The 27,734-nt window shown below is 33.2% G+C and overlaps 2 protein-coding genes and 1 long non-coding RNA gene across 4 annotated transcripts; 2 read left to right on the top strand and 1 right to left on the bottom strand.

Annotated features, from left to right (window-relative positions):
* Positions 1-8,913: 8,913 nt before the first annotated feature.
* LOC140803435 (uncharacterized) lies at positions 8,914-18,124 on the top strand. Of its 2 annotated transcripts, XM_073159310.1 has the most exons (9): positions 8,914-9,161; positions 10,258-10,342; positions 10,697-10,771; positions 10,841-10,877; positions 11,262-11,345; positions 11,494-11,554; positions 11,652-11,758; positions 17,382-17,447; positions 17,687-18,124. In XM_073159310.1, the coding sequence occupies exons 1-9, from the start codon at positions 9,089-9,091 to the stop codon at positions 17,780-17,782; spliced, it is 684 nt and encodes a 227-aa protein (XP_073015411.1). In that variant the 5' UTR covers positions 8,914-9,088; the 3' UTR covers positions 17,783-18,124. The 2 variants fall into 2 exon arrangements, 1 of the variants encoding a protein (XP_073015411.1); XR_012111874.1 differs by lacking the exon at positions 17,687-18,124 and having other exon boundaries at positions 11,652-11,853; positions 16,975-17,447.
* Positions 18,125-20,498: 2,374 nt separating this feature from the next.
* On the bottom strand, positions 20,499-22,300 carry LOC140803948 (deSI-like protein At4g17486). Its single transcript, XM_073159791.1, has 3 exons — positions 21,860-22,300; positions 21,261-21,548; positions 20,499-20,899 (listed from the first exon to the last, which is right to left on the bottom strand). Exons 1-3 carry the CDS (start codon positions 21,990-21,992, stop codon positions 20,640-20,642), a joined length of 681 nt encoding a protein of 226 aa, XP_073015892.1. The 5' UTR covers positions 21,993-22,300; the 3' UTR covers positions 20,499-20,639.
* A 1,938-nt stretch (positions 22,301-24,238) lies between these two features.
* Positions 24,239-26,251, top strand: LOC140803947 (uncharacterized). The gene is made up of 3 exons (XR_012111990.1): positions 24,239-24,550; positions 24,693-24,752; positions 25,490-26,251. It is a non-coding gene; the product is annotated as an uncharacterized lncRNA (long non-coding RNA).
* Positions 26,252-27,734: the final 1,483 nt, after the last annotated feature.

Below are 27,734 nucleotides of genomic sequence, written 5' to 3'. Positions count from 1 at the left end.
GCAAGAAAGTCATCCTCCATTTTATTGCGAAGTGCCATCTTCACATGCTTCATTGCTGAAAAAGCCCGTTCAATAGTGGCAGTAGACACAGATAATGTCAAAACAAGATGAATCAATTTAGTCAACATAACATAAACACTTGACCGTCCACTCTCGGTCAATTGCTGACACAACTCAACAAGTGTAGAAACTTTTAAATTCTGCATCACATCGAGTTTATAAATGTATCAATGCATACTTCAAAACAACAATTTCTTGATCTGTGAAATCTCCAGGATAAAACTTCTTCGCAAGCTTGCAAATATCATCACTGTTAAATGAGTCAAATGAATTTTTAGGATCTAAAGCTATACTAAGAGAAAGAAGTTTCACCGATGACTCATTGAACCGAGTATTTAACTCCATCAAAATGAAATCTATTGCTGCATTAAAAACATCAAAGTGGTAATGATGTTCTATTGAATAAATCGTCGCTAATTAAAACCACCGATCCACCTTTTTTTTATTTTTTAATAATTTAGCGACGGTTTTATCAATAATCGTCGCTAATATTTGCGACGGCTTTTGATAAAACCGTCGTCGATCCACATCGGCGACGGTTTACTACAACCGTCGCAAAACCGTCGCTAAAACCGTCGCTAAATAAAAAAAATTGGGCTGGGCTACAGCCCAGTATAGCCCTAGCGTAAATCCGTCTCTGCATCTGACGGTCCATGTGTTTACGATTTTCACATTAGACTGATCAACGTTGATCAGACGAATGTGAAAACACATGGGCTGTGGACGTTGGCATTCGAGTAGTGCAACGAAATTTTCAGTAAACTATATTTATATATGTTTTTTTATATATAAGATGGTAGATTATATATAGATGTTGAGAAAGAGTTTGCACCTAGGGGGTCAATCGTGTCGGGTGGGGGTCAATCGTGTCGGGTGGGTCGGGTTTCAGGTCAACCCGCGAATTTTTTTGTTTTTTTTTTTCAACCCGAACCCGAAGCAACCCGAAAACCCCCGACCCGAACACGAACCCCTCTAACTCGACTCAACCCGTCTAACCCGAATTTAATTTATTTTTTTTAAAAAAAATAATGAAAAAAATTCGAAAAAATAATAATAATATTTTAATTTAAACACATAATAACAAAATTTTCGATTTAAATTTGAAAGTTTAATCGTAGAAAATTAAAAATATATTTATTCAATCAAATAAACAATTATTAAAAAAAATATACAAAATAAATATTAAATGATAAAGAGTTATCATATAAATATACAATAAATTTTGTTTAAATATACAATATATAAAAATATAGGTAATATTTTCAAAAAAAAAAAACGGGTCAACCCGTGACCCAACCCGACCCAAGCCGAAACATGTCTAACAATATCTCGAACCCACCCAACCTGAATCCAACCCGAACCCGAAAAATCTCAATTCGAACCTGATTTTTTTCGTGTTGGATAGTGTTGTATTTTGACACCTTATTTGCACCCTTTAGTCACTCCTTAGATTGTGTTGCTCCCACATGCTCTTAAAAAATTATTTGAATCTGGAAAAATGTTTACCAATTGAGATATATATATATATATATATATATATATATATATATATATATATATAATTACTATACTTGACAATTAAACATCTGGGACTGGTCGATAACAGAAAAGAATCAAGGCAACAAGGCAAATGATAAAAATATGCGTCGATTTCTCCAAAATATTGCAGGTCAATTATGAACCAACTTGCCAATTTTAAGAAAAAGCAAATACATTCATTATTATTGAATAATATATATATGGAATATGTGAACATTTCGAAAAAGTTGGCGTCTGATCACAAGCAAAAATTCTGTTGATGATTATGGATTTCATGACTTTTCAGGATCCAAACAAATTTTTTTTCCATGTGGTTTATTTTGTTTGTCTGGAAAAAAAGTGTGCCAAAATTATGAGATTTTTTTGCATCATTGTTATCTGCTAATTCAAACACCTTTTAATATTGTAAAAACAAACAGTAATTATCTCCTCAAGTGCTTTATTTTGTACTAGCATGTACAATTAATAGAAAAATAATAATTATAATTATTACATAAAGGCTTCATAATAGATATGCATCAATAATTAACTCCACCGTAGGCTGTTCTTGCCAAATGCAATTTTTATCCATATAATATTTAAAATGACAAATAGTAATTCGTAGAGATGTAAAATAATTTGTTTCTTTCTTCCATCTTTGAATCATGATGATCACACGAATTCGTTGTGTCACACTCCGCTTAGTGCGAAAGATGTGATTCGATATTTTTACATCATCTCATAATTATCATAAAAATTTGAGTCGAGAACGTTAGATGAAACAAAGACGTCAACATTATTATTATTATTGTAATTATAGATGTATAAAATAGTTATATTATATTTTATCTATCAATTTATCGTTTTATCCTGGACCATTTCATCCTTAAATGATTTTGAATATTGTATTTTCGTGTTTAAAACTTGGCAGCTGCTATCTTTCGTTTAAAATTTAATTATCGGTGCTACTATCGAGGTAACTCGGGTAGAAAGTCATCACTTGGGAGCTTTTCTGGAAATCCGGGCTTCTGGTAGCCCAGAGAGATAATGTCTCGAGCATATATTTGTCCGGCTATTTGTCGGATTGTTCAAAAACTTTTCATAACCTGATCCATGACCTGGACCTCTCAGAGATATCAAAAGGTGTAATTATCGGAAACTTCCATTGAGAAATTAATTATTAAACTATCCATTATAAGGTAAAACATAAAGAATAAGTCTTTTGTGAGACGGTCTCACGAATCTTATCTGTGAGACGGGTCAATCTTACCGATATTCACAATAAAAAGTAATATTTTTTATTGATGACTTAAATAAAAGATCCGTCTAACAAAATACGACATGTAAAACCGTCTCACATAAATAATGTGAGTCGAATGTGATGGCAACGAAAAGGGAGTTTGCGCGTGCTTTGGGATCGCAAAAGAAATAGATGAAAAGATAAGACGTGAAAATTAATTAATTTTGGGGTTCCTTTCTTCACATTTACTCAATCACCTACGCATAGGGGGTATCCTCCCCTTGGTAGTTGGTTTTTTGGGTCATTTTTAGTTCCACCTTTTTTATAATATAATAAATTAATTTGTGTCGATCAAGAAATAACGTCGTCAAAATTTCACTATATATTGAATATAAAATTTCACGCACGATATAATAGTTGTAAATATCTCTGTAACCATATATTGGTTGTACTTTTTAAACTATTCTTGATATATATATATATATATATATATATATATATATATATATATTATTATCTTATATGAGAAATATATGGATATTTTGTTATGATTGGTATCGAATTTGAAATTTCGTTCTAAATTTATCGTTAGATATACTATAAATTATTTGCGACTGTGAGACATATTACGTGTGATACGATGGTAACACATTTGAAGGATAATACGAAGATCGTCATGTAAGATTCTTTGTGATTTTAAAATTAGAGTGAGTCTCATGTGAGACCGTCTCACGGATCATAATCTGTGAGACGGGTCAACAATACTCATATTCACAATAAAAAATAGTACTCTTAGCATAAAAAGTAATACTCTTTTATGGGTGACCCAAATAAGAGATCCGTCTCACAAATAATACGCGTGAGACCGTCTCACATAAGTTTTTGCCTTAAAATTAATATTAAAAATTCATACATGCTTCGGTAATAAACAAAAATATATATTATATTTCGTATTTTCGTAATTTTTTTTACTTATATATATGAAATAACAATTGGATTTGGGCCTTGGCAACGCTTTAGTGGACTTTGCTAAATATGTATATGGGCCAAAAACCGAACCATACAAAGGCATGCCCAGCCCAGTGGTGGAAGTTTAGCTTAACTAGTATTTAACCCGTGCGATGCACGGGATGATATTATTAAAATTAGTGAAAATGAATAGATATTTAAATTGAAAAAATAATATAATTATAAAATATAAAAAAAAAAACTATTTTTCGCTGATTTTAAAAAATTTTCTTAAATACAATGCATGTCGATTAATTTTTTTGGTTAATAATCAATATCATATCTCAAAATTTTAGATTGTGTTAGCCTAAGATAATGATATGATGCTTATCGTATTTAGTGTATTGATGTCGGCCACAACTTTAATACATATTTAATTCTTTAATTTTCAAAAAGCTATATATTATTATTTTTTAAAATGTGATAAAAAAATATTTTTAAATCACATTCAATAAAATTAATGAGAAATATTTTTTAAAAAATTCAAAAATTCGTCAATATCCACATTCACAAATAATTTTGTGACATGTCACGTGTTTGACACATTTGAATAATAACAATAATTGTTTCATCAATATCTTTATCCAAATGGGTTGTGATTTAATTTACAAAATTTATTCAAAATATGGACAACAGCCTATTATTCCGAAAGAAAAATGAAACATGTGATCATAAGTAAATTATGTATAAATCAGAAAAGTTATTTAATTAATATTTATTACGTGTATTCCAAAATAATGTCAATAAATTTTATAAGGTGTCGTCTAATAAGATGCTTACTTTTTTAAAAATTGGTTTAATCACTTCCATTACGGGAAATTTTATATTATCATGTATTTGTGAACTTTGTAATATAGAAAAAAATTATCACATTAATAATACATAATAATTAAAATTTTGTATAAATAGATGAATAATATTTTTTACTTCTCGATCATGAAAGATAGACTTTAAAGTGTCTTGTTGTTCTCGTTGTTTCCATATGTAGGTAGTTCATAATAACGAACAAATCTAAATTTAAACGAACATTATATCTTGGAAGGATTCAACTCATATATGGTTCTGAAAAGAGGGGTCATTTCATAATGCAATTTTGGAGTAGATAAATTTAGCAAGATAAATAAAATAAAATTGGTTTCTAATATAGTATGCAATATTGCATTATTTATAATTTCAAATTCAAAGACATCCCAAGATACAAAAATTATACATTGGATGCTTTTGGCAGAATTATATCATACATTAACTCTTTCAAATTATGGAAATCTCGAATTGCATGTATTGAGTGTCAAATATTTCTTATTACTGAGGGTAATATACACGTTTGTTGAGAGTAATTTAATGTCCATTTGAAACTCTATCTCTTTTAAATTTTTTGTGCTCTCTTATTTGAATTTTTAAGAAGACAATTCAAGATATATACAATATACATATGGTTTTGGAAGAAAACTATAACGCATTAATTCTTTCAAATTAAGGTAATTTCGAAATAATATGTATTTGAGATAAAAAAAAAATTATGATTAATAAATGGTAAATTAATGTTCATTGGAAAACTTTAGTGATAACTTTTAACACTCAACCATTTGAGTAAAAAAACAAAATAGAGTTTAGTTTTAATTTGAGTAAAAAAAACAAAATAAATCATATAATACATAAATTACATTTGAATTAATATAAAAATTACTTAAATTCAAAATTGAATTAAATGAATTGATATAATCAATGCAAACAATAATTGAAGTCATCATTTATTGCATTACACACACACACACATATATATGAGTGATGCTGAACATTGCAATCATTTGTATTTGAACTTTATTTATACAGTTTGCAATAAAAATTAAATAACTCATAGTAACACAAAATCATATCACAAATTAAATTGATTGATACAATCAATGCAAAAATTTCAATATTCATAATATATATTTCCTTTTTTAGAAATGACATTTTGGCGGGAAATTACTATTTTTGGCAAAAACTCTGCTTTTATATATATATATATAGATTTTATTTACTCAACACGTTTAGAACAATGGGGTTGAACTTGATAATACAATAATGATTTATTTTTTTTACAATCTGCAACCACTATTTTTGGTGCAGTTTGGGTAAACTCATATGGTCAATATAATAGTCTGAAAACCAAGCTGATCAAAGTAAATTATACTGGACAAGTCATGTATGACAGACTCACACTCTGAGAAAAGATCACTAAAGAATTGAACATCTGACCTCTTAGATTATTTTGTATCATATAAATTTTTATTTTATTTTTTTTAAGATACAAAGATGCTCTGTGTAGCAGACTCAAACGGAGAAGATAGATGCAGTGAAAATTGAACACATGACCTTTTAGATTATTTTGTACCATATCAGTTTTTATTTTTTAAGACACAAATCATCTTTTCTTGCGTCTACTTTGCGCACATATCTATTACTATTAAAAGTTATAGCTTTATTAATAGTAATAGATATGTGCGCAAAGTAGACGCAAGAAAAGATGATTTGTGTCTTAAAAAATAAAAACTGATATGGTACAAAATAATCTAAAAGGTCATGTGTTCAATTTTCACTGCATCTATCTTCTCCGTTTGAGTCTGCTACACAGAGCATCTTTGTATCTTAAAAAAAATAAAATAAAAATTTATATGATACAAAATAATCTAAGAGGTCAGATGTTCAATTCTTTAGTGATCTTTTCTCAGAGTGTGAGTCTGTCATACATGACTTGTCCAGTATAATTTACTTTGATCAGCTTGGTTTTCAGACTATTATATTGACCATATGAGTTTACCCAAACTGCACCAAAAATAGTGGTTGCAGATTGTAAAAAAAATAAATCATTATTGTATTATCAAGTTCAACCCCATTGTTCTAAACGTGTTGAGTAAATAAAATCTATATATATATATATAAAAGCAGAGTTTTTGCCAAAAATAGTAATTTCCCGCCAAAATGTCATTTCTAAAAAAGGAAATATATATTATGAATATTGAAATATGTGTACTTCAATAAATGATCATTTCAATTATTGTTTGCATTGATTATATCAATTCATTTAATTCAATTTTGAATTTAATTAATTTTTATATTAGTTTAAATGTAATTTATGTATTATATTAAAATTTTTGCATTGATTGTATCAATCAATTTAATTTGTGATATGATTTTGTGTTACTATGAGTTATTTAATTTTTATTGCAAACTGTATAAATAAAGTTCAAATACAAATGATTGCAATGTTCAGCATCACTCATATATATGTGTGTGTGTGTGTAATGCAATAAATGATGACTTCAATTATTGTTTGCATTGATTATATCAATTCATTTAATTCAATTTTGAATTTAAGTAATTTTTATATTAATTCAAATGTAATTTATGTATTATATGATTTATTTTGTTTTTTTTACTCAAATTAAAACTAAACTCTATTTTGTTTTTTTACTCAAATGGTTGAGTGTTAAAAGTTATCACTAAAGTTTTCCAATGAACATTAATTTACCATTTATTAATCATAATTTTTTTTTTTATCTCAAATACATATTATTTCGAAATTACCTTAATTTGAAAGAATTAATGCGTTATAGTTTTCTTCCAAAACCATATGTATATTGTATATATCTTGAATTGTCTTCTTAAAAATTCAAATAAGAGAGCACAAAAAATTTAAAAGAGATAGAGTTTCAAATGGACATTAAATTACTCTCAACAAACGTGTATATTACCCTCAGTAATAAGAAATATTTGACACTCAATACATGCAATTCGAGATTTCCATAATTTGAAAGAGTTAATGTATGATATAATTCTGCCAAAAGCATCCAATGTATAATTTTTGTATCTTGGGATGTCTTTGAATTTGAAATTATAAATAATGCAATATTGCATACTATATTAGAAACCAATTTTATTTTATTTATCTTGCTAAATTTATCTACTCCAAAATTGCATTATGAAATGACCCCTCTTTTCAGAACCATATATGAGTTGAATCCTTCCAAGATATAATGTTCGTTTAAATTTAGATTTGTTCGTTATTATGAACTACCTACATATGGAAACAACGAGAACAACAAGACACTTTAAAGTCTATCTTTCATGATCGAGAAGTAAAAAATATTATTCATCTATTTATACAAAATTTTAATTATTATGTATTATTAATGTGATAATTTTTTTCTATATTACAAAGTTCACAAATACATGATAATATAAAATTTCCCGTAATGGAAGTGATTAAACCAATTTTTAAAAAAGTAAGCATCTTATTAGACGACACCTTATAAAATTTATTGACATTATTTTGGAATACACGTAATAAATATTAATTAAATAACTTTTCTGATTTATACATAATTTACTTATGATCACATGTTTCATTTTTCTTTCGGAATAATAGGCTGTTGTCCATATTTTGAATAAATTTTGTAAATTAAATCACAACCCATTTGGATAAAGATATTGATGAAACAATTATTGTTATTATTCAAATGTGTCAAACACGTGACATGTCACAAAATTAATAAAGCTATAACTTTTAATAGTAATTGTCTTTGGTGAAATCAAAGATATAATCCCAAAATTGCATTTTCTTGTTAAATGAATATGTTACAGTTTTTTCAATCTACTTCTCTACATTCAGCGAGTATTAACATTTTTGCATAATCTGGCATCAAATTCTCAAATTAGAAACAAAATTTCAGATTCGAGATTCAATCATAATAAACTTCGTCCAACTCAATTTTTTTTATATAAAACACTTAAATGTTCGTATAAAATTATTAAAAATATTGAATTTCACATTTGTGTTTCAAAACAATAAAATTTCCTAGAAATATATCAGGGAGTGAAAAGTTTACAAGTTATTAATAAATCAATTAATGATTTTTTAGTTAAATAAATATAATATGTACAAATCCAGATTAGGAAATTTTGGAATTTTCAAGCCACCTGGCAGCATTCCACTGGAGGAGCACAATAATTTCCCGTGCACATGAGCACATTTGATCTGGGCTAAATTTCCCACGTGCATTTTCTTTCATAGTGTGTCATTATTTTGGTTTGGGCATCCTATTCTCGTTTCAGCGCACTGCGCACGCCCCCGCTTTCGTACGCGCGTTCCTGTCGTGGAAGCGCGAAACGCGCGTACTCAATCACGCATCCTATTTACTTTTTGCAATTCAACGAAAACCCTCTCCCCTTTTCTTCCCGGGGAAGAAAGGATTAATTGCTGGATTCTTCTTACAGAAGATGCCTCGGAATTCTTCCAGAAAAGCCACCGAAATCTCACCCTCCGGCAATTCATCCGACATGCTTCGCGCCGGTTGGTTATCTCTCTTTTATTTATTTCTGTTTGAATTGAAATTGCTTTTGACCTCTGGTCAATTTTTGTGTTTGATGTCGACGTTATGAGGCTTGATTATTTCTCGATCGCTGTTGATGAAGTCAAATTTACGATCTTTGTTGTTCGTATTGATGAATTTACTTGAAAACACATGTTCAGTTTGTATTGCTTTTGTTTACTGTGTGAAGATTGATCTGATTAGCTAGGAACATCTGATCGAATGGATTTTATTCTTCGGAACTGGGAGGAAAGCTGTGGATAGTTCATAAATTTGGATGTAGTGTTTCTGTGAATATCACTCAAAGCCTATTTGAATGTCCTTGTTCTTTTTATTTGTTGGTTTTTTAGGTCGAATATGAAATATGATGTTATTTGTCAACCTTAGATTTTCTGAGATTTTTATTGGAGAACTGAGTTAGATGAGGTGCTTGTATTATTTCTTCTACAACAAATAGTTTGATTGGTCGTTGAGATCCCACCGTGCGTGGTTCTTTGTTTTTTGTTCCAGTTAAAAGGCTTCCTTTATCATAGCATCAAAAGATATCTATGCACTAATGAGACTACTGATTTGGCTGAGAATTCTAAAAGGTTATTGTTTTTTTTTAATTATGTGAAATCGATATCACTAATTTAGCAAGAGATCTCCAATTCCATTTTTTTAAACTATCTCATTTCCTTCCTCAAAGGAAGAAAGTCTCATCCCCAAATATGACATTGACCACAAGCTCCCCCCCCCCCCAAACCCAACACACGCGCGCGCGCGCTTTGTTCTAACTGTCGTGGTTTATCTGCTACTAAGCTACTCAGTAATGCACATGATTCACTCCTGCCCAGGGACTGGTGTCTATAAGATGGATCATTTGTTTGGTATCTCATAATTTGTTATCTATAGTTCTAGTAAGTTTATGATGCAATAAGTAATGGTTGCTCCATATCAAATTTTGATGTGCTGATAATTAGTTTTATTCTCGACCAGATATTACATTCAAAACTTACATACCTGCATCATATTTTTTGAGTATTCTTTAAAAGTGCTCTTGTAGTGCTTCACTGAGTAGAATGCCTTTTCCCACAGCTTCTGGTAAGGCAGCAACCAAAGAGCTGGAGCGAATTGATCATCTCTTCTACTCATATGCCAGCAATTCCTCTGGTTTGATTGAGTAAGCGTCACCTTTTGTAGTTATGATAAAATCTTATAGTGGGCTTTATATGCTCTGCTATTCTTTTTTATCCGGAGAGAAGTTTATGGTTCAAGTCCAGTATACAGAAAATATGTGCTACCGTGTCGGTCCAATCTTGAAACTGCATGAAGAAAATGTCAAGGAATTTTTTTCTTACTTTTACTTTGATGTGATATGTTTGTTGATGTGATATGTTTGGTGCATTCACTTGATGTGTTGTGAATCGTTATGCTTGAATTACAGTGCAGTTTTTTCTTTTTCTTTTTAGTTTTGTTTTTGAGTTTTTCTAATGTACATGAAAGTTTCTCGGCTTTGTCGAATTTCATTGTGTAGTCCAGAGGGAATTGAGTTACTCTGCTCAGATTTGGAAGTTGATCATACGGATGTGCGAATTTTGATGCTTGCTTGGTGAGTTCCATTGTATTATTTTTTGTCATCCTCTATACTTTAAAATGACTACTGTGCTCATGGTCCTAGGAAAATGCAAGCGGAGAAACAAGGATACTTCACCTTGGTAAGAATGCATATTTACTTAAGCATCCTTAGTACAGGAAGTAATATGCTTCTAATTAGTTACATGATCTGAGGATATTTCAACTTTAATTATTCAATGTTCTTTGAGATGAAACAAACTATTTTTGGGGTTCAGGGTTGCTGCTTTTTAATCTGCTGTTTAGTTGTTTTTCATTTTCGTCTTTTTTGTCAGTTTTGTCGTGTGAGCGTAAGGACTTGGGGGTGGGGGAAGATGGGAGTATTTGAAGTCGTTCGGACTCATGAAAAAATGTCATTCTTTTCTTGTAGCTGCTCTTACTTCTGTATGTTTCTCATCCAAATATGTCATCTTTTTTTAAAAAAATTACCCGCTTGAAAATGTCTCCCCACGGAACATCTTCTTTAGGATGAGTGGCGAAGAGGCCTTAAAGCTTTGAGAGCTGACACGACAATTAAATTGAAGAAGGCGCTACTGGATCTTGAGAGAGAGGTATGATCTCTTTGTTGTTGGAACTTCCAGCATGTTAAAAGAACATTTGAGTTCCAGTGTGGCTTTTGACACTGGGTCCTTGTTGATCTGATGTTTAAATTGCCTACTTGTGTCTTGAACTGAGAAATTGTGTTTTTCTTGCCAAAAGGTTAAACGGCCAGCAAACTTCGTGGATTTCTACTCCTTTGCTTTTAGATATTGCTTGACTGGTAGGTTTACATGGACTTTAATTCATGGCATTGATTCTTTTGGAAGCTTTAGTTTTTGTCTCATCCCCTTATTAGTTTGCATTCTATGTTCTTCCAGAGGAAAAGCAGAAAAGCATTGACATCGAAAGTATTTGTGTACTGTTGGATCTTGTCATAGGACCACATTTTCCGCCTCAAGTCGATGCGCTTATTCAATATCTAAAGGTTCAGAGCTTTGATGTTTTGCACTTCTGATTGAACAACGCATAAATCTATTATCCCTGAAGTTAATGCAAATTAGGTTTCTAAGAAGCATGTAGGTACAACAATCACTGGGAAGAGCTGTTTGTTGGGTAATTTACCCTCAAAGTGATGCCAACCACGATGATAATATAGTGCCGAAAAATTGCGGAATAAAACAACCAACAAGAACACAAAGATTTACGTGGTTCACCCAATATAGGCTACGTCCACGGAGCTACTGCAGATCTTTTATAACAGGAGAAATATTACAACAAGTGTATATAACAATACACTAAATATCTCACACTCCCAACCCGAGTATAACCGAAAAAATATTTTCTCTAACTCACACAAGAGAACACTCAACACTCAAATGCTCTCTCTATTCTTCCAAGCTTTGTTAATGCTTCTGTTTTTGGGATGATTTTGAAGTGCAAATGATGCACTTATTTATAGCTGCAATCCTCCCGTGTGAACAAAGCGAATGAATTGCTGCCGTGTGAACAAAGCGAATGAATTTCTTCTTTTGCCGGCCACCAATCAATCCTTTCAAATTGACACGTTTATTTGACAATTCCATGTGCAGACTAATAAAGACAAAGGTGACCCACTCACCTAACATTTCTCCCACTTGAAGACTTGATTTTAATCACGTCTTCACATCATCATTGCAGCAGCTCATGTATCCCTTTTATACTTGCAGTCCAACTGAAGTTGAACACAACTTCAGTTTGTCCATTGTTACCGTCTTTGTGAGCATATCAGCTGGATTTTTGCTTCCAGGAATCTTCTCAAGCATCAAGACTTCATTTTCCAGTACTGATCTGATGAAATGGTACCTAACCTGTATATGCTTTGTCCTAGCATGATAAACAGGATTTTTTGCTAAATGAATAGCACTCTGACTGTCACAGTGTAACGTGCTATCTTCAAGCTTCTGACCCAATTCTTCCAGAAAGGATCTCAACCATATCATCTCCTTGCTAGCTTCTGTAATTGCAACATACTCAGCCTCAGTAGTCGAAAGCGCAACAATCTTTTGCAGCTTAGACACCCAGCTTACAACCGTACCACCTAATGTGAATACATATCCAGTAGTACTTTTCCTGCCATCCAGGTCACCACCCATATCGGCATCGACAAAACCCTGTAAGCCCAATTTTGACCTCCTGAAGCATAAAGAACAACTAGCAGTACCTTTCAAATACCTGAGAATCCACTTAACTGCTTCCCAGTGTTGCTTTCCTGGATTACTCATAAACCTGCTCACGACTCCCACTGCATGTGCTATGTCTGGTCTTGTACACACCATTGCATACATGAGGCTTCCGACAGCAGAAGCATAAGGAACCTTATTCATATAAGCCTGCTCCTGCTCCGTCGATGGTGATTGTGCTTTGGTTAGTTTGAAATGACTAGCCAAAGGAGTACTCACAGATTTAGCTTCATCCATATTAAATCTGCTAACCACCTTTTTCACGTACTCTTCTTGAGATAACTTCAAGATTCCATTCACCCGGTCTCTAAAGATCCTCATTCCAAGGATTTGCTTTGCAGCACCCAAATCCTTCATGGCAAATTCCTTTGATAAATCTTTCTTGAGTTTATCAATTTCTTCCAGACAAGCTCCAGCTATCAGCATATCATCTACATATAGCAGTAGTATGATATAAGAACCGTCAAACTTTTTCACATAACAGCAGTGATCAGCTTGACACCTTAGGAAACCATTTTCACTCATGAATCCATCAAACTTCTTGTACCACTGTCTTGGAGCTTGTTTGAGACCGTACAAGCTCTTCTGAAGTTTGCACACCATTCTCTCTTTTCCCCGTACTTCAAAACCCTGTGGCTGCTTCATATAAATTTCTTCATCCAGGTCACCATGAAGAAACGCAGTCTTTACATCCAACTGCTCCAAATGTAAGTCTTCCTTCGCCACTAGTCCAAGTACCGTCCTGATAGTGGTTAATTTAACCACCGGAGAGAAAATCTCGGTGTAATCAATTCCTTCCCGTTGTTGGAAGCCTTTTACAACAAGTCTTGCCTTGTACCGCTTGCTACCATCATGCTCTTCTTTTAACCGGTACACCCACTTGTTATGTAACGCCTTGTTGCCTTGTGGAAGTTCTGTCAACTCCCACGTCTGATTGGATGACAGTGAATCCATCTCATCCTCCATGGCCAACTCCCACTTGGTTGAATCATCATTTTGCATTGCCTCTTCATAGGTCTCCGGTTCACCTTTGTCTGTCAGCAAAATATAGTGAAGAGCAGGGGAGTATCTTTCAGGTGGTCTAATGGTTCTCAAAGATCTCCTGAGTTCAATCACCGGAGTTTGTGGGTCATCATCTTGTGCAGTTTCTTCTTCATTTTCATGGTTACTGCTTTTCGATTCATTCACAGGAATATGTGTCAATGGCACTTCATCAGTCTTCTTGACTTCAGGACATTCATCTCCAGCTCCAATGTCTGACTTATCCTTGTACAAAAGTTTCTCATTAAATATTACATCCCTGCTCCGAATGATCTTCCGATTTTGGTCATCCCAGAAACGATAACCAAACTCATTATCTCCATAACCAATAAAGAAGCACTTCTTTGATTTCGGATCAAGTTTTGTTCTGCTTGCTGAATCAATATGAACATAGGATAGACATCCAAACACTTTCAAGAAAGAAAGGTTTATTTCTTTGCCGCTCCATACCTCTTCGGGTATTCTGCAGTGAAGCGGTATCGAAGGTCCTCTGTTGATCAGATATGCTGCAGTGTTAACAGCATCAGCCCAGAATGATTTTGGCAATCCAGAATGCAATCTCATGCTCCTTGCGCGTTCATTCAGGGTCCTGTTCATCCTTTCAGCTACACCATTCTGTTGAGGTGTACCAGGAATGGTTTTCTCCATCTTGATCCCGTTCTGTGCACAATATTTCTTGAACTCGTCATCTTCATATTCTCCACCATTGTCAGACCGTAAGCACTTCACCTTCAAGTTGGTCTCATTTTCCACCATGGCTTTCCACCTTTTAAAGGTCTCGTAAACATCGGATTTATTTTTCAGAAAATAAACCCAAACTTTTCTACTCGAATCGTCAATGAATGTGACATAGTATCTCGAGCCTCCAAGGGATGTGACAGGAGATGGTCCCCATACATCAGTATGAACCAGCTCCAACTTTGCTGCTTTTGGTTCTCTACCGCCTTTTGAAAAACTCACCTTCTTCTGCTTTCCAAAGATACAGCTCTCACATAGTTGGTGTTCAACAGTCTTTAATTCTGGTAGCTTTCCTTTTGACACCAACATCTTCATTCTCTTCTCACTCATATGTCCAAGTCTATAATGCCATAGACTTGAATTGGCTCCAGCATCCACAGCTGCTAATGTATCTCTGCAACTGGAAGTCATATACAGTGTTCCAGTTTTCTTTCCTCGAGCAACGATCATGGCTCCTTTGTTTACTTTCCAGGAACCATCACCGAAGGTCACATTGTGGCCTTCATCATCGAGCTGTCCCACCGAGATCAGATTGCGTGTCAATTTTGGTACATGCCTGACTTTGTTTATTTTCCAGACAGATCCATTTGACATCTTCATACGTACATCACCCATACCAACAATTTCCAAGGGTTTTCCATCAGCCAGGAAAACTTTTCCGTAATCGCCAGCGATGTAATTGTCAAACACATCGCGATCACCAGTGGTATGAAACGAAGCTCCCGAGTCCATAACCCAAGAATCAACAGGGCTTTCCATGGATAATAGCAGAGCATCATGTACTTCCTCAGTGACTGCATTGGCATTATTCTTTGTTGATCTGCAGTTCTTTTTCAGGTGACCAGTCTCACCACAGCTCCAGCACTTCAAATTCTTTTCAAAGTTACTTTTGTCTTTTCCATTTCTTGACTTGGACCTACCGCGCCATCGGTTAGAATTCTTTTCGCTACTCCTGCCCCTTTCTCTGTTCTCGAGATTTAGAGCAGATCTCGATGATGTTCCTTCACCCGAATCCATCCTGCGAACTTCTTCAGCAAGAATTTGATCCCTGACATCATTGAATTGTAGCTTTCTTTTTCCAACAGAGTTGCTAACCGCTGCCCGCATTGGTTCCCAAATATTTGGTAAAGACGCCAAAAGAATAAGTGCACGAATCTCATCATCAAAATTAATTTCAACCGATGTTAGTTGAGAAACAATCGTGTTGAATTCATTGATGTGTTTAGCCACCGAAGCACCTTCTCCCATCTTCAAGTTGAATAACTTCTTCATGAGATGCACTTTGTTGTTAGCTGATGGCTTCTCGTACATGTCCGATAAAATGGACATCATCTCTTCCGTGGTTTTGGCCTCCGCCACGTTATGTGCCACATTCTTTGTTAGGGTCAATCGTATGACACCTAAAACCTGTCGGTCAAGGAGCTCCCAATCATCATCCTCCATCTTTTCCGGTTTCTTTCCTGATAGAGGTTGATGCAGCTTCTTACTGTACAGATAATCTCTTATCTGTAACCGCCAGAACGAAAAATCTGTTCCGTCGAACTTGTTGATTCCCGGTCCAGATCCATCATCTCCGGCCATCACTTCTTTAACCTTAGCAAAAAATCTAAAAAATCTTTTCTGATGTGGAAGATCAGACAAAGCTGCAACCACAGAGCATACTCAGAATTTTTAAGAATTTTCACAACAAGGCTCTGATACCAGTTGTTGGGTAATTTACCCTCAAAGTGATGCCAACCACGATGATAATATAGTGCCGAAAAATTGCGGAATAAAACAACCAACAAGAACACAAAGATTTACGTGGTTCACCCAATATAGGCTACGTCCACGGAGCTACTGCAGATCTTTTATAACAGGAGAAATATTACAACAAGTGTATATAACAATACACTAAATATCTCACACTCCCAACCCGAGTATAACCGAAAAAATATTTTCTCTAACTCACACAAGAGAACACTCAACACTCAAATGCTCTCTCTATTCTTCCAAGCTTTGTTAATGCTTCTGTTTTTGGGATGATTTTGAAGTGCAAATGATGCACTTATTTATAGCTGCAATCCTCCCGTGTGAACAAAGCGAATGAATTGCTGCCGTGTGAACAAAGCGAATGAATTTCTTCTTTTGCCGGCCACCAATCAATCCTTTCAAATTGACACGTTTATTTGACAATTCCATGTGCAGACTAATAAAGACAAAGGTGACCCACTCACCTAACACTGTTGTGTCTTATGTGCTACATACTCAGCTATTGTTAGAATTTGCACATTTACCCCGCCTGAAATTCAGGAATAACAGTTGACGGATAAAGAAACTAGACATAGGTTGTAGTGAAACTGCAATTATTGCTTCTGGTGCTCCTTCCCCCAGGAAACAACGCACAAAATGAGGGTAAAATTAATAAAGACGAATACTGTTTAAGATTAATAAAAAAAATTGTAATGATCTGTGCATGATGAGAGTAAACAGAACATAAACATAAACATTTGTTAGCAGTGTGGTTTTTTCTTAAATAAAAATGTAGATGACAATACATTAAACATGTGATTTCATTATCACATATACAAGAGATACTTATTCTATAAGTCTGCTTATGATTAATTCCAGGTACAAATTGACTACAAGGTTATCAACATGGATCAATGGATGGGGTTCTATCGGTTTTGCAATGAGGTAATTGTGCTTCTCTTTAATAGGATAACAAATATACAACCTCTTTATATAAATAATAAAATTTTATTGACCCCCCTTAAAATTCCGTCGTCGTCTTTATATAATCGATTCTAATCTGCAACTAGTTCGTGATTTGCCTTCTTGTAAACATTTTAGCCCCTATGCCCTCAGTAGCCGTATGTCATTTGTGTACGAGACTTCACTGATGCATGACACTCATCATTGGGATCTTTTGACAGATCAGCTTCCCAGATCTTGACAATTATGATCCAGAACTGGCATGGCCCTTGATCCTGGACAATTTTGTCGAATGGATGGGATCCAATGTTAGCTGAGTCGAGGTCGAGTCTGTTTCCTGCAGCCATACTCGTAATCAAGAAACCATCATCCTCTTACAGTGTCCTTGATGCATACATGTTACAGCATTACGGTGTTCACTCGTGGTAAGAACGATTAAATAACTGGAGTCTTTAATGGATGTGTTTAGAGGCACCTTCATTTATTCAGTTATTTAATTTGCTATTTCTTCCTTTTCGCTATGTCATTAATTATAAGTACGAAGTACTTTTAATGTGTCTAAATTCATCTCCCCGTCTCCCGATATTGAGGGACATTCTTGACTTGTATCTATATAATTATTTGAATTTAATGTGTTTCACCAAGAATTCACCACGTCTTCTCAATGTTCTTACTGTTGCTTACCCTTTTTTCAAGTTAAACGTGAGATTATATACACAGAATATATATATATATATATATATATATATATATATATATATATATATATATATATATATATATATATATGTCATATCATCTTATATTCGAGTAAGCGTCGATTACATGCTATATCTGGTGAATTCACTCGATGTAGCTGACCTTTGAATTTGTGTGGGATCCTTACAAAATGTGTGTCTCACTCCAACGGAGTGTGGGTAGCCGGTGTGGCGTATCCGTTCCCGAATAAGAGTCACTTGGTGAAACTTTCTTTTTCAGGTGAGACACTTTGAACCCCCTAAAACATTACCCCTTGACCCTTGTACAATAGATAAAAATTTGTGTGAGACGGTCTCATAGGTCGTATTTGTGAAACAGATCTCTTATTTGGTCATCCATGAAAAATTATTATTTTTTATGCTAAAATTATTAATTTTTATTGTGAATATGGGTAGAGTTGACTTGTCTCACAGATTAAAATCCGTGAGACGGTCTCATGAGACCCACTATTTACAATATATCAATGTTTATTTTCTTGATATGTTTATATATATATATATATATATATATATATATATATATATATATATATATATATATATATATATATATATTACATTCTAAAGCAATATTTATTTATTTTCTCCGATATCAGTGTGAATCTTGAAATCAATATTGTTTTATTATGTCTTTGAGGTGTTTTATGTATTATCGAAAATACCTCTCAACCTTTAATGTTCCTCGGAGATTATTTTTTTGATATCTTGGGTTTGGAATTGGATCGTTGTATTCCTAAAATAGTAAAATACCACTCCCCTTATTTAATATATTAATGTATTGATTGGTCTAATGTTTTCATCTATATGGAGAGCACTAAAATTTTAATTTAATGGCTTTTAATCTTTCTAATCAGCTAAAATACACGTTCATTTTTTTATTAACAATATAGTATATTAAAATTTGATATATTTTATAACATAGGTGGCAATGTTGAATTTTTCCGTAAAAAAAAAAAAAAAAACAGAACGACAATTTACAGATGAGATTCGGCAATGGTGAAGGAGTGGATATGATTGAGTGCAACACCTTTTTCTTTTTAAAGAGAAAAGTTTGTAGACAAAATGAATCCATCGTTGTTAAATCAAGAAAAACTAGGGGAAAGCATATGTGTGATTTTTTTTATATGTACCTGATATTGTTTTAAAAACAAATCACATGGTTTGATTTCAAGAATTTGTAACAAAGTTGATATTACATGCTTCCTCTGATTTGTCATAATATATAGTTTATTTGTATTTTTTTCACACATATTGAAAAAAACTATTGGAAAAAAAAAAGTTTACGAATAAATTTTTGATTCATTAAAAAATTACAGCGCTATGTTAGTAAAATGGTATGTAAATAGTTTGCACGAAAAAACCTCGAATTTTGAAAAAGTTACAATTGTGGGTGGAATTTAACATCTCGTGGAATAAGATATCGTTTTAGGAAATTAGATAAATTATGTCGGCTCAATCTCAGGTTGTTTTTGTCGTGAAATCTTCATTGGTCATTGTTACTATTTTAGGCGGATTTGAAGCATGCTTGTCGTTGTTACATATTGTACATATAAAATATAGAAGGTGTTTGGTTTATTTTGATATTTTCGGATTTTTTTATTTTATTTTTTGTAAAAAATAATACGAATGATCGGTATTATTCTCGTAGTCTGGATCTCCCCTCAAGTTGATACTCATTATCTCCACTTGGAGGATCATACATTCCAATCGATGTCAGTTTTCTCTACAGCATTAGAAGCGCATGTCTTATGTGAAATATTTAAAGTACCACCTGTCTTGATCTCAACGCGGATTTACTAAGAGCCTTCACCCCATTCGTTTAAGTATACAAGGATTCACCCATTTGGCTCAATCTAGACCATAACTCTGATACTACTTGTTATCAATGAAACACATATATCTTCATAGTGATATGATATTGTTCACTTTGGCTATAAATCTTAATGAATCTGTTTTGGACTTTACCCAAAAGATATCGTATCAATGAAAATATCATTTCATCTTATTAACTCGTGATTTTCTCGTGTTTTTTCAATGTGAGACTTTGGTTGAACTCTCAATACAATTCATTATACCAATCATAATGTATAATATAATACTCAATTGGATACTTTTACAAAAAGATAAAATTTTAATTAAAATAATGTTTATGTTGGTAGAAGTAAGAATAAAATTTTAGAAAATGAAGTGTTTTTTTTCAAGAAATCATATTTTCCCTAAATATATTGATAGAAAGATACCATATTAAGAGTTTGACATCAAAAAAATTGTTAACAACAAATACCATGTTAAATATACCTCGTTCAAAAGGGGAAAAGAAATCCATGTACAAATTTGCAAGGCCCAACTTGAAAGCATACAAGATCACTCGACAAAAGAATGAATGAAACTTATTTCATTTCAAGATTCAAAACCTCTAGTTTGTTTTAGATTCAATACTCGAAGGCGAAGACTTTGGCAAAGGGCTCCGGCTTTTGCTTAAACTGTCAGTGATGCTCGTCGCGAGGGGCGGAGAACACGAAGAAGATGATGATGAATTGGAAGATGAATTTGAGAACCTATTAGAATGGCTTCTGAGTTTCTTCTTCTCAACTTCACATTGCTTGTCTTCTATTCTGTGGTGGCTTACTTTTGTTGTATTCAAGTTTACTGGAATTATGCATTGGCATAACAAACCTATACAGTAAAAAGTATTCTTAGCACATAGTTAGAGACAGCGCAACCAAATACATCTAGGGGTGCAGGCGAGACGAGCCACCAACGAGTCAGACTCTATCGTTTTTCTTTTCTTGTTATCCAAATCAATAACACATCCTGTCTTTCAGATATGCCCGTTTAACAACCAAAAATTATGTTATCCGCCATCCTATCTTTGTTACCAACCTACTTTCTAGTGGTGGCACCTAAAAATCTAGCACTCAAGATCATGAAGTATAATTCTAGTGGAATCACTAATCAGATGAAACCAGCGTAACATAAGCTCTCACCCCTTTCAACCAAACATAAAGAGAGCTGAAGTTATCGAATTTATAATTACCAATTCGGGCGAGGCGATTTATCCAACTTGGGATGGGATTCCCAGTGAGTTTGATGCAAGCATCATTGCAGAAATGGTTGCAATTCTTGGTGATCAAGTTGTATGCATCTCCTCTGTATTTTTGCGCAAGCTTCTCCATAATTCCCCTCACTTGCACCTCATTCAAATCAGTCCATCCTATCAGAATAGATTTCCTAAATGTGAATCCATCGCAGCTTCTTGGCTCTCCTTCGAATATCCCAGTCGTGGGATACTCATGGGCTCCAAATGCATACTCGTATCCATTAACTACAAATTCGATCAAATTGCAAAAATTAAATAAATAAATCCCATTTCAAGAATTTGAACAAACCATTCGAAACTTGCCTTTTTGTCGAATTATATTATATAAAGTTAAAATTTTCGTTTAATAATAAACACATCCGCATAAAGTGAAGTGGAATCGAGGAAGCAACGGATCAAATCTTGACTTTCTTTTATATCTTTTTGAAGAATAACTCAAACGTAGAACTGATTCATCACCACACTAGAACACTCAAGAACACTCAAAATTCAAAACTTGGAACAAAAAACATTCAAATATTTTTAAAAAAACCAACCTTCAACACCAGAATGGTAAGCCCCCAGCCCAAGCCAATAAGCATAGCCATTGATAGAGGTAAGATCATACACATTCAAATGCACCGGCACCGATCCTACGCCACTTTTAACCGAACTTTTCCGGCATAACATCGCGATACCGAACAAATTTCCGACTCTGAATTCTAATGATCGACAACCCTTTCGATATCGATCCTTCAATATCAAGATATCAATCAAAACCAGGACTGGAAATCTTGAGACTTGGCCAGCTGCGGCATGTCCAGTCACAGATTCAGCTTGTTGAAAAAGATCCGTGATTTGTAGAAAAGGAAAGGAAACAGACGGCCCCAAAGTTTTGATGAAAAATTAGTTAAAAAGGGCTCAAAGATTGGTTGGAATGTGAGCTGGTTTGGTTCAAGTATTTTAAAATTTTGAAAAAAATTTATTCTGGGGGAAAGTAACGTACACTCATAATGAGGAGCAGTAGCCCATGGAATATTAGTGTGATGAGATTTTATTGGTCCATTTGATTATACCACAAGCATAATGGAATTATGATCTGTAATTAATTTTTAAAAAACACGGAAATTTCGATGAGACGATCTTAATGATCAATTTTTTAATAAAGATATCAACTTGATTTGAATCATGAAAAATATTATTTTTGTGTTAAAAGTATCCCAGATTTCTCACTTATATAAATTGTTAAAAATATAATGTACAACAAAAAGAAGTGGCTTAATTAATAATATATTTATTTGTTATTCTCTAAATTTATTTATTTTTTGAGTTTGGGGAGCGTTTTTGTTACAATCGTCTAGAACCAGATACCTCCGACCTAATTTGGGATTTTTGATGTCATATGTGTTGCAAATAATTGACGAAAATACAAATTTTTAACTATTTATAAGTTGTTCTGACACGTGATGTTTCATGTATATGTATCATGTATGTATATAACTAATGAAATAAATTAACCATTATTTGAAATTGAAAGCAGAAATATGAACCATTTGAAATGATACTCGAAAATGAGGTTTCAAAAATGGAATAAACACGAATTTTGATGGCAAGTGTATTACTATTTAGACGATTAAAGAACAAATATTCTGGCTGATAAATTTTAATAGGATTAAAATAAACATTTTTACAGTTTTATTTGTATTTAAAGGATATATTTTCAAAATTTGATAAGATTGAGATAATTTTGACTCTTACTAACCGTAATAATATGGGATTTTCAAATTTCAAAACTGGATTCATGGAGTAGGAATTACCTACTTAATAAGTTAAACGGGAGAGAATTTTTTTTTAATGAAAAAACTTGGACATTGATTATGATACCTCCTTGTATTATTTGGAATAAAAATTTCATAATTTTTTGTACATATAATATGATTATATTAGAAATGATTTTTTTTTTAAATTTTAAATTGGAAATAGTAAAAATCAAAACAGCAAAAGAGGAAGCTATCTAGAGCTTAAGTAGATAACTAGATGCTAATAATTGGCATTTGGAAAGAAAAAAAAACGGATAATTCACAAGTGACCGTTATATTTGGTATCAGAGCGGTTTCTTGTTAATTGAGATGGTGTCACAAATCTCGGCGAGGACTATAAATCATGAAAGAAGGGTGGGACGATACTTAGGTGAAATCTCATATTGTCAAATCACATAAGATTTCGAACATTTAAATAACGTGTGACACAACTCTTTGTGACACGTTAAAAGTCGTGAAACAATGAGTCAAACAAACAATAACAGCAGTGAGTTGGATTGCTACATATACACTTCAAAAATTATATAATTTTTGATTTCAAATTTATTGGATATTTTTACGAATTATTTATCTAAAATATTAATTTGAAAAACAAAGTGTAAGTACTTATAAAATATAATTTTAAAGATCTGAAAAATATATAATTATATTTAAGATATACTTAGGGAAAACCAACCTTAAGTGCAAATAGTAGGTCTATTGTGAGAAGGTTTCACGAATCTTTATCTTTGAGACGCGTCAACCCTACCGATATTTACAATAAAAATTAATACTTTTAGCATAAAAAATAATACTTTTTAATAGATGATCCAAATAAGAGATCTGTCTCATAAAATACGATTCGTGAGACAGTCTCACACAAATTTTTGTCAAGTACAAAATAATTTATAAGTTGTGTTTTTTGATGATGATAGATCCTGCAAATCAAGACTCATCTAAAAAGCATTAATAGAAGAAATTAAACTCATAATAATTATTCAAGTGCTAGTCTATCTCCGTTGATCTTTTTCCATTAATAAAGTCTAAATTTCCTTCAAGTTGGGCCTGATTGTTATTTTGGGCTCGTACCTCGACGATTTGTGGGTCTGGCCCATTTAGCTCTGGATTCCGTATGAGTGCACATATGGTAACAATTTCAGGTAGTTTACCGCTTTTTTGTCCGAAATGCCGGGGGATGAAGATGATAACAATTCTTAGCGGGAAGAATATTTTGAATCGGATCACATCTTCCAGCCAGCCGTTTTGCTTCTCCGCCGGCTGAAACAAATCCACCGAGAAAAGCGGCGGCAGCAGTGACGATGGGTCTTCCTATTCTTTGAGCATGTACGATGAGCAATACAAAGCTCTAAATAACCTCGACTTTATGACGGCCGCCGAAATTCTCTTCACTGATCCTCCAAAAACGAAGAAGTTCGGGTATGCTGTTGTGTCGGCATTTTGTTTTACGGCAAGTGTTCCAATTTCAAAGACTTTGGTCACGCATTTTGTCGAACAGTTTGGTTTCACACAGTTGGAATTTCTGCGCTATTTTGATTGCTTCAATTGTTGTGTGTTTGGAGTTGATTAAAAGTTTTGTTTTTAATCTGATGTCATCTCGTGCAGCTTTTCTTTGTCTGCTTGCCGTCATTGGGTACCTTATTTTACACTGCCTAAAGTATCCTTTTTGACCATGTATGTTACGAAATTTTATGTTGGAATTCACTTTTTTTTCCCAGATTTCGTTTTCATATATCAGCTGTGTATGTTGTGGCACAATATGCGCTCATTGAAATGAAGAAAATGGACGCTGTAATGTTTATGCAATGATAAAATTCTTGATAGCAAGCCGCGATTAAGCTGTCCCTTGTCAAAATTCTTATCTTGAAAGTAATTTCAACCCAAGGAAACTCATAGATTGAATATATAATGTTCAAACATAACCATTTACTTGAGTGAAATTGGGAAAAAAAATCTTATTATGGATGTGCATTCTGAGATGAGTTTGCATGTCTCGTGCCATTATTAAAGGGTTAAATTGAAGTGTTCAGTGCATGATATTCAATCTGTTGGCTGGAAAGTGGAGTTTGAGTTGCTATAAATTTTTAGTATTACTATAAATTAGATTGTTAGAACTTTTTGCGCTACATATGGTTGGTCCGACTACCCAATATTGAAGTCGAGAATATTGTATTATTTGGCTGCCAAACACTAACATGATATTGATATTTGAGTTGCACTACACTACAAGATTTAAGATTCATATGACAGATCCTCTGTCCTTTCCCAGGAGCTATCAAAAGCTTAATGATGCATTAATTTTGTAGACGGAAGAACTTGTAATATGACATGTGGTCTACGTTTTGATTTGGGTTTCATATGAATATGTAGTGAGGTGTTTCATCCTCATGGGAGATTCCTGGATTATGTTGTTAGGAACTAGAGCTAAAGAAATAAGCCGAGTTTGAAGCTAAAGCAAAAGAAATGGAGCTTAATTAAGGCTGCCGAAGAAAAGGCAGCAGCAGCAGCATCTGATCCAAGCTCTTGGAGGTAAAAGAGAGACTAGCTAGGCTAGAAGAGAGAGTGAAGGAAATTGCAGCGGGATCAAAGAGACAATCCAGTGATCCAGTAAAAGAAGGCCAGGGAGACCTTAATGAGCAAACGCGAACTGTTTAGATCAAACCAGACAACATCCAACATGGTTCGGAAGGCAAGGTTTCAGAAGAAAGCACAACACCCTCAAGTAAAAAGAAAAAAAAAATGGGATCGCACCAGTTACCCAAGCCTTTCAGGATGATAAGAAGACTGCATAAACAGATAGACATCCGAGGATGCCGAGAACCGAAAAGACCGGCCATTCAGTGCCTTTTGTGTTTTGGCTAAACCCCGGTTTCTGCAGCCTTGTCTGCCCCATACATTTCTTTTTCACACCATTTTGAATGGTACTTGCATTCCTAAAGAATTCATTAGATCCAAACGGCACTCAGATTCAATATCCCAAGTTTTGCCGGCAATTATGGCTTTTACGGCTTTTAGAGTTCAGAGGAGCTCCGCATTTTAAACGGGCTCTGCATTTTCAAATATAATGTTCAAATAGATTTGAATGTGTGTGTTGGAGGGTGATTTAATATGCCGTGACAAAATGTTGCGAATATATATATATAGCGAAATGTGAAATGGTTGTTATTTGTAAAAATAATTCACCTTTTTTAAATAAACTTATATTCTATAGAAATCTCAACGCTTATAATTGCTTGAGTTCTTTAAAAAAATTGCATAAACTCGCGAGTGGAATCGAGTTATGAATGTGTAGTGTTTAAGCATGGTGTAGTGTTTAAGCTTGGTATGTCGTATTGTAACGAAAAATACATACAATAATTATCGAAAAATCAAGGTATTGAAAATACTTATGTTGATACTATATCACCGAAATGTCATGGTATACCAATATTTCGGTACGATATCGATATATATCATTATATACCGAAAAATATGTTAGATTTTTTAAAATTTGTGATTTTATTATTTAAAATTATTATATATTTTTTAATTTACATATATTATTTTGGTATTTTTGTTTATACAATTTTCAAATTCCATATTGCACCAAAACTTTCTCAATCGATAACATATAGTACTAAAAATTTCGATATCGATATTTTTCGACTTAATATACCGAAAATATGATATTTTTTTCCACGTCTGTTTGTGTCCCACATTATCTATCATGATATCTTTTGACCAACCTGCATGGGATCATAAAAACACTAGGTGAACACATTTTCCAAGTCTCCCTATAATTAGTGTGGCTTGCTCCCATGATATCAATTATCAACCCCACTTATCACCAATTCCCAACCATTTTTAGTCTAAAAAATTTAAAAGTTCCAAAATGCATACCATTACATACAAAGAGGTATTCCTTATAAATATGGGTAGATCTCTTGTGAGACGATCTCACGAATCTTTATCTATGAGACATATTAATCCTATCGATATTCATAATAAAAAGTAATACTTTTAGCATAAAAACTAATATTTTTTCATGGATGACCTAAATAAGATATCCGTCTCACAAAATACGATCCGTGAGACCGTTTCACACAAATTTTTGTTTATAAACACATACATAGGAAATGTTCCATAAAACTAAGGTCCTTTTGTTATCCTACATATTTATATATGACAAGTTTTCCGCCTTTTGTTTCGTTGGTGTTTTCAGAGTTCGGGTTGATGATTGTTGAAAGTGTGGCATGAGGAGGCAATAAATATATTTGAATAAAATGAGTTTCGGACTCAATGTAATAAGCCACCGATTGATTCAGACCTCTCCGTAGATGGTCTATTTCTTGAAGTGCAAGTGGGGTCATAAAATGAGTCATAATGGGCAATTTCAACAACATATTATTACATTGTGTACATATACATTGAATGATAAATTCTTTAATATTAAGTCGGACGAATGGGTGGATGACTTTAAACTAAATCCAAAACATCATAAGATTCTAATATCTGTCTGAAAACAAATTTATCATAAAGACCAAGTGGAGAGCTAGGGTCCATTTCATGTTTGGAATTGTTTTTGGACTTAGACAGGTATTTAAAATTCACTATTCACCATGAAATCATCATATTA

This window comes from Primulina eburnea, chromosome 10 (genome assembly GCF_022965805.1).
Source record: "Primulina eburnea isolate SZY01 chromosome 10, ASM2296580v1, whole genome shotgun sequence".
Lineage (NCBI taxonomy): Eukaryota > Viridiplantae > Streptophyta > Magnoliopsida > Lamiales > Gesneriaceae > Primulina > Primulina eburnea.
Note: the sequence above shows the minus strand (reverse complement) of the source record. Positions and strands in the feature narration are given on the sequence as shown.

What these genes read in the sequence shown, in the direction of transcription:
- LOC140803435 (XM_073159310.1), top strand. Translation starts at nt 9,089, where the DNA reads ATGCCTCGGAATTCTTCCAGAAAAGCCACCGAAATCTCACCCTCCGGC. An exon ending in AATTCCTCTGGTTTGATTGA is followed by an intron (nt 10,343 to 10,696) that starts GTAAGCGTCACC and finishes TTCATTGTGTAG; the next exon opens with TCCAGAGGGAATTGAGTTAC. An exon ending in AACAAGGATACTTCACCTTG is followed by an intron (nt 10,878 to 11,261) that starts GTAAGAATGCAT and finishes CATCTTCTTTAG; the next exon opens with GATGAGTGGCGAAGAGGCCT.
- LOC140803948 (XM_073159791.1), bottom strand. Translation starts at nt 21,992, where the DNA reads ATGTTATGCCGGAAAAGTTCGGTTAAAAGTGGCGTAGGATCGGTGCCG. An exon ending in TTACCATTCTGGTGTTGAAG is followed by an intron (nt 21,549 to 21,859) that starts GTTGGTTTTTTT and finishes TCGAATTTGTAG; the next exon opens with TTAATGGATACGAGTATGCA. An exon ending in AAATCGCCTCGCCCGAATTG is followed by an intron (nt 20,900 to 21,260) that starts GTAATTATAAAT and finishes TTTACTGTATAG; the next exon opens with GTTTGTTATGCCAATGCATA.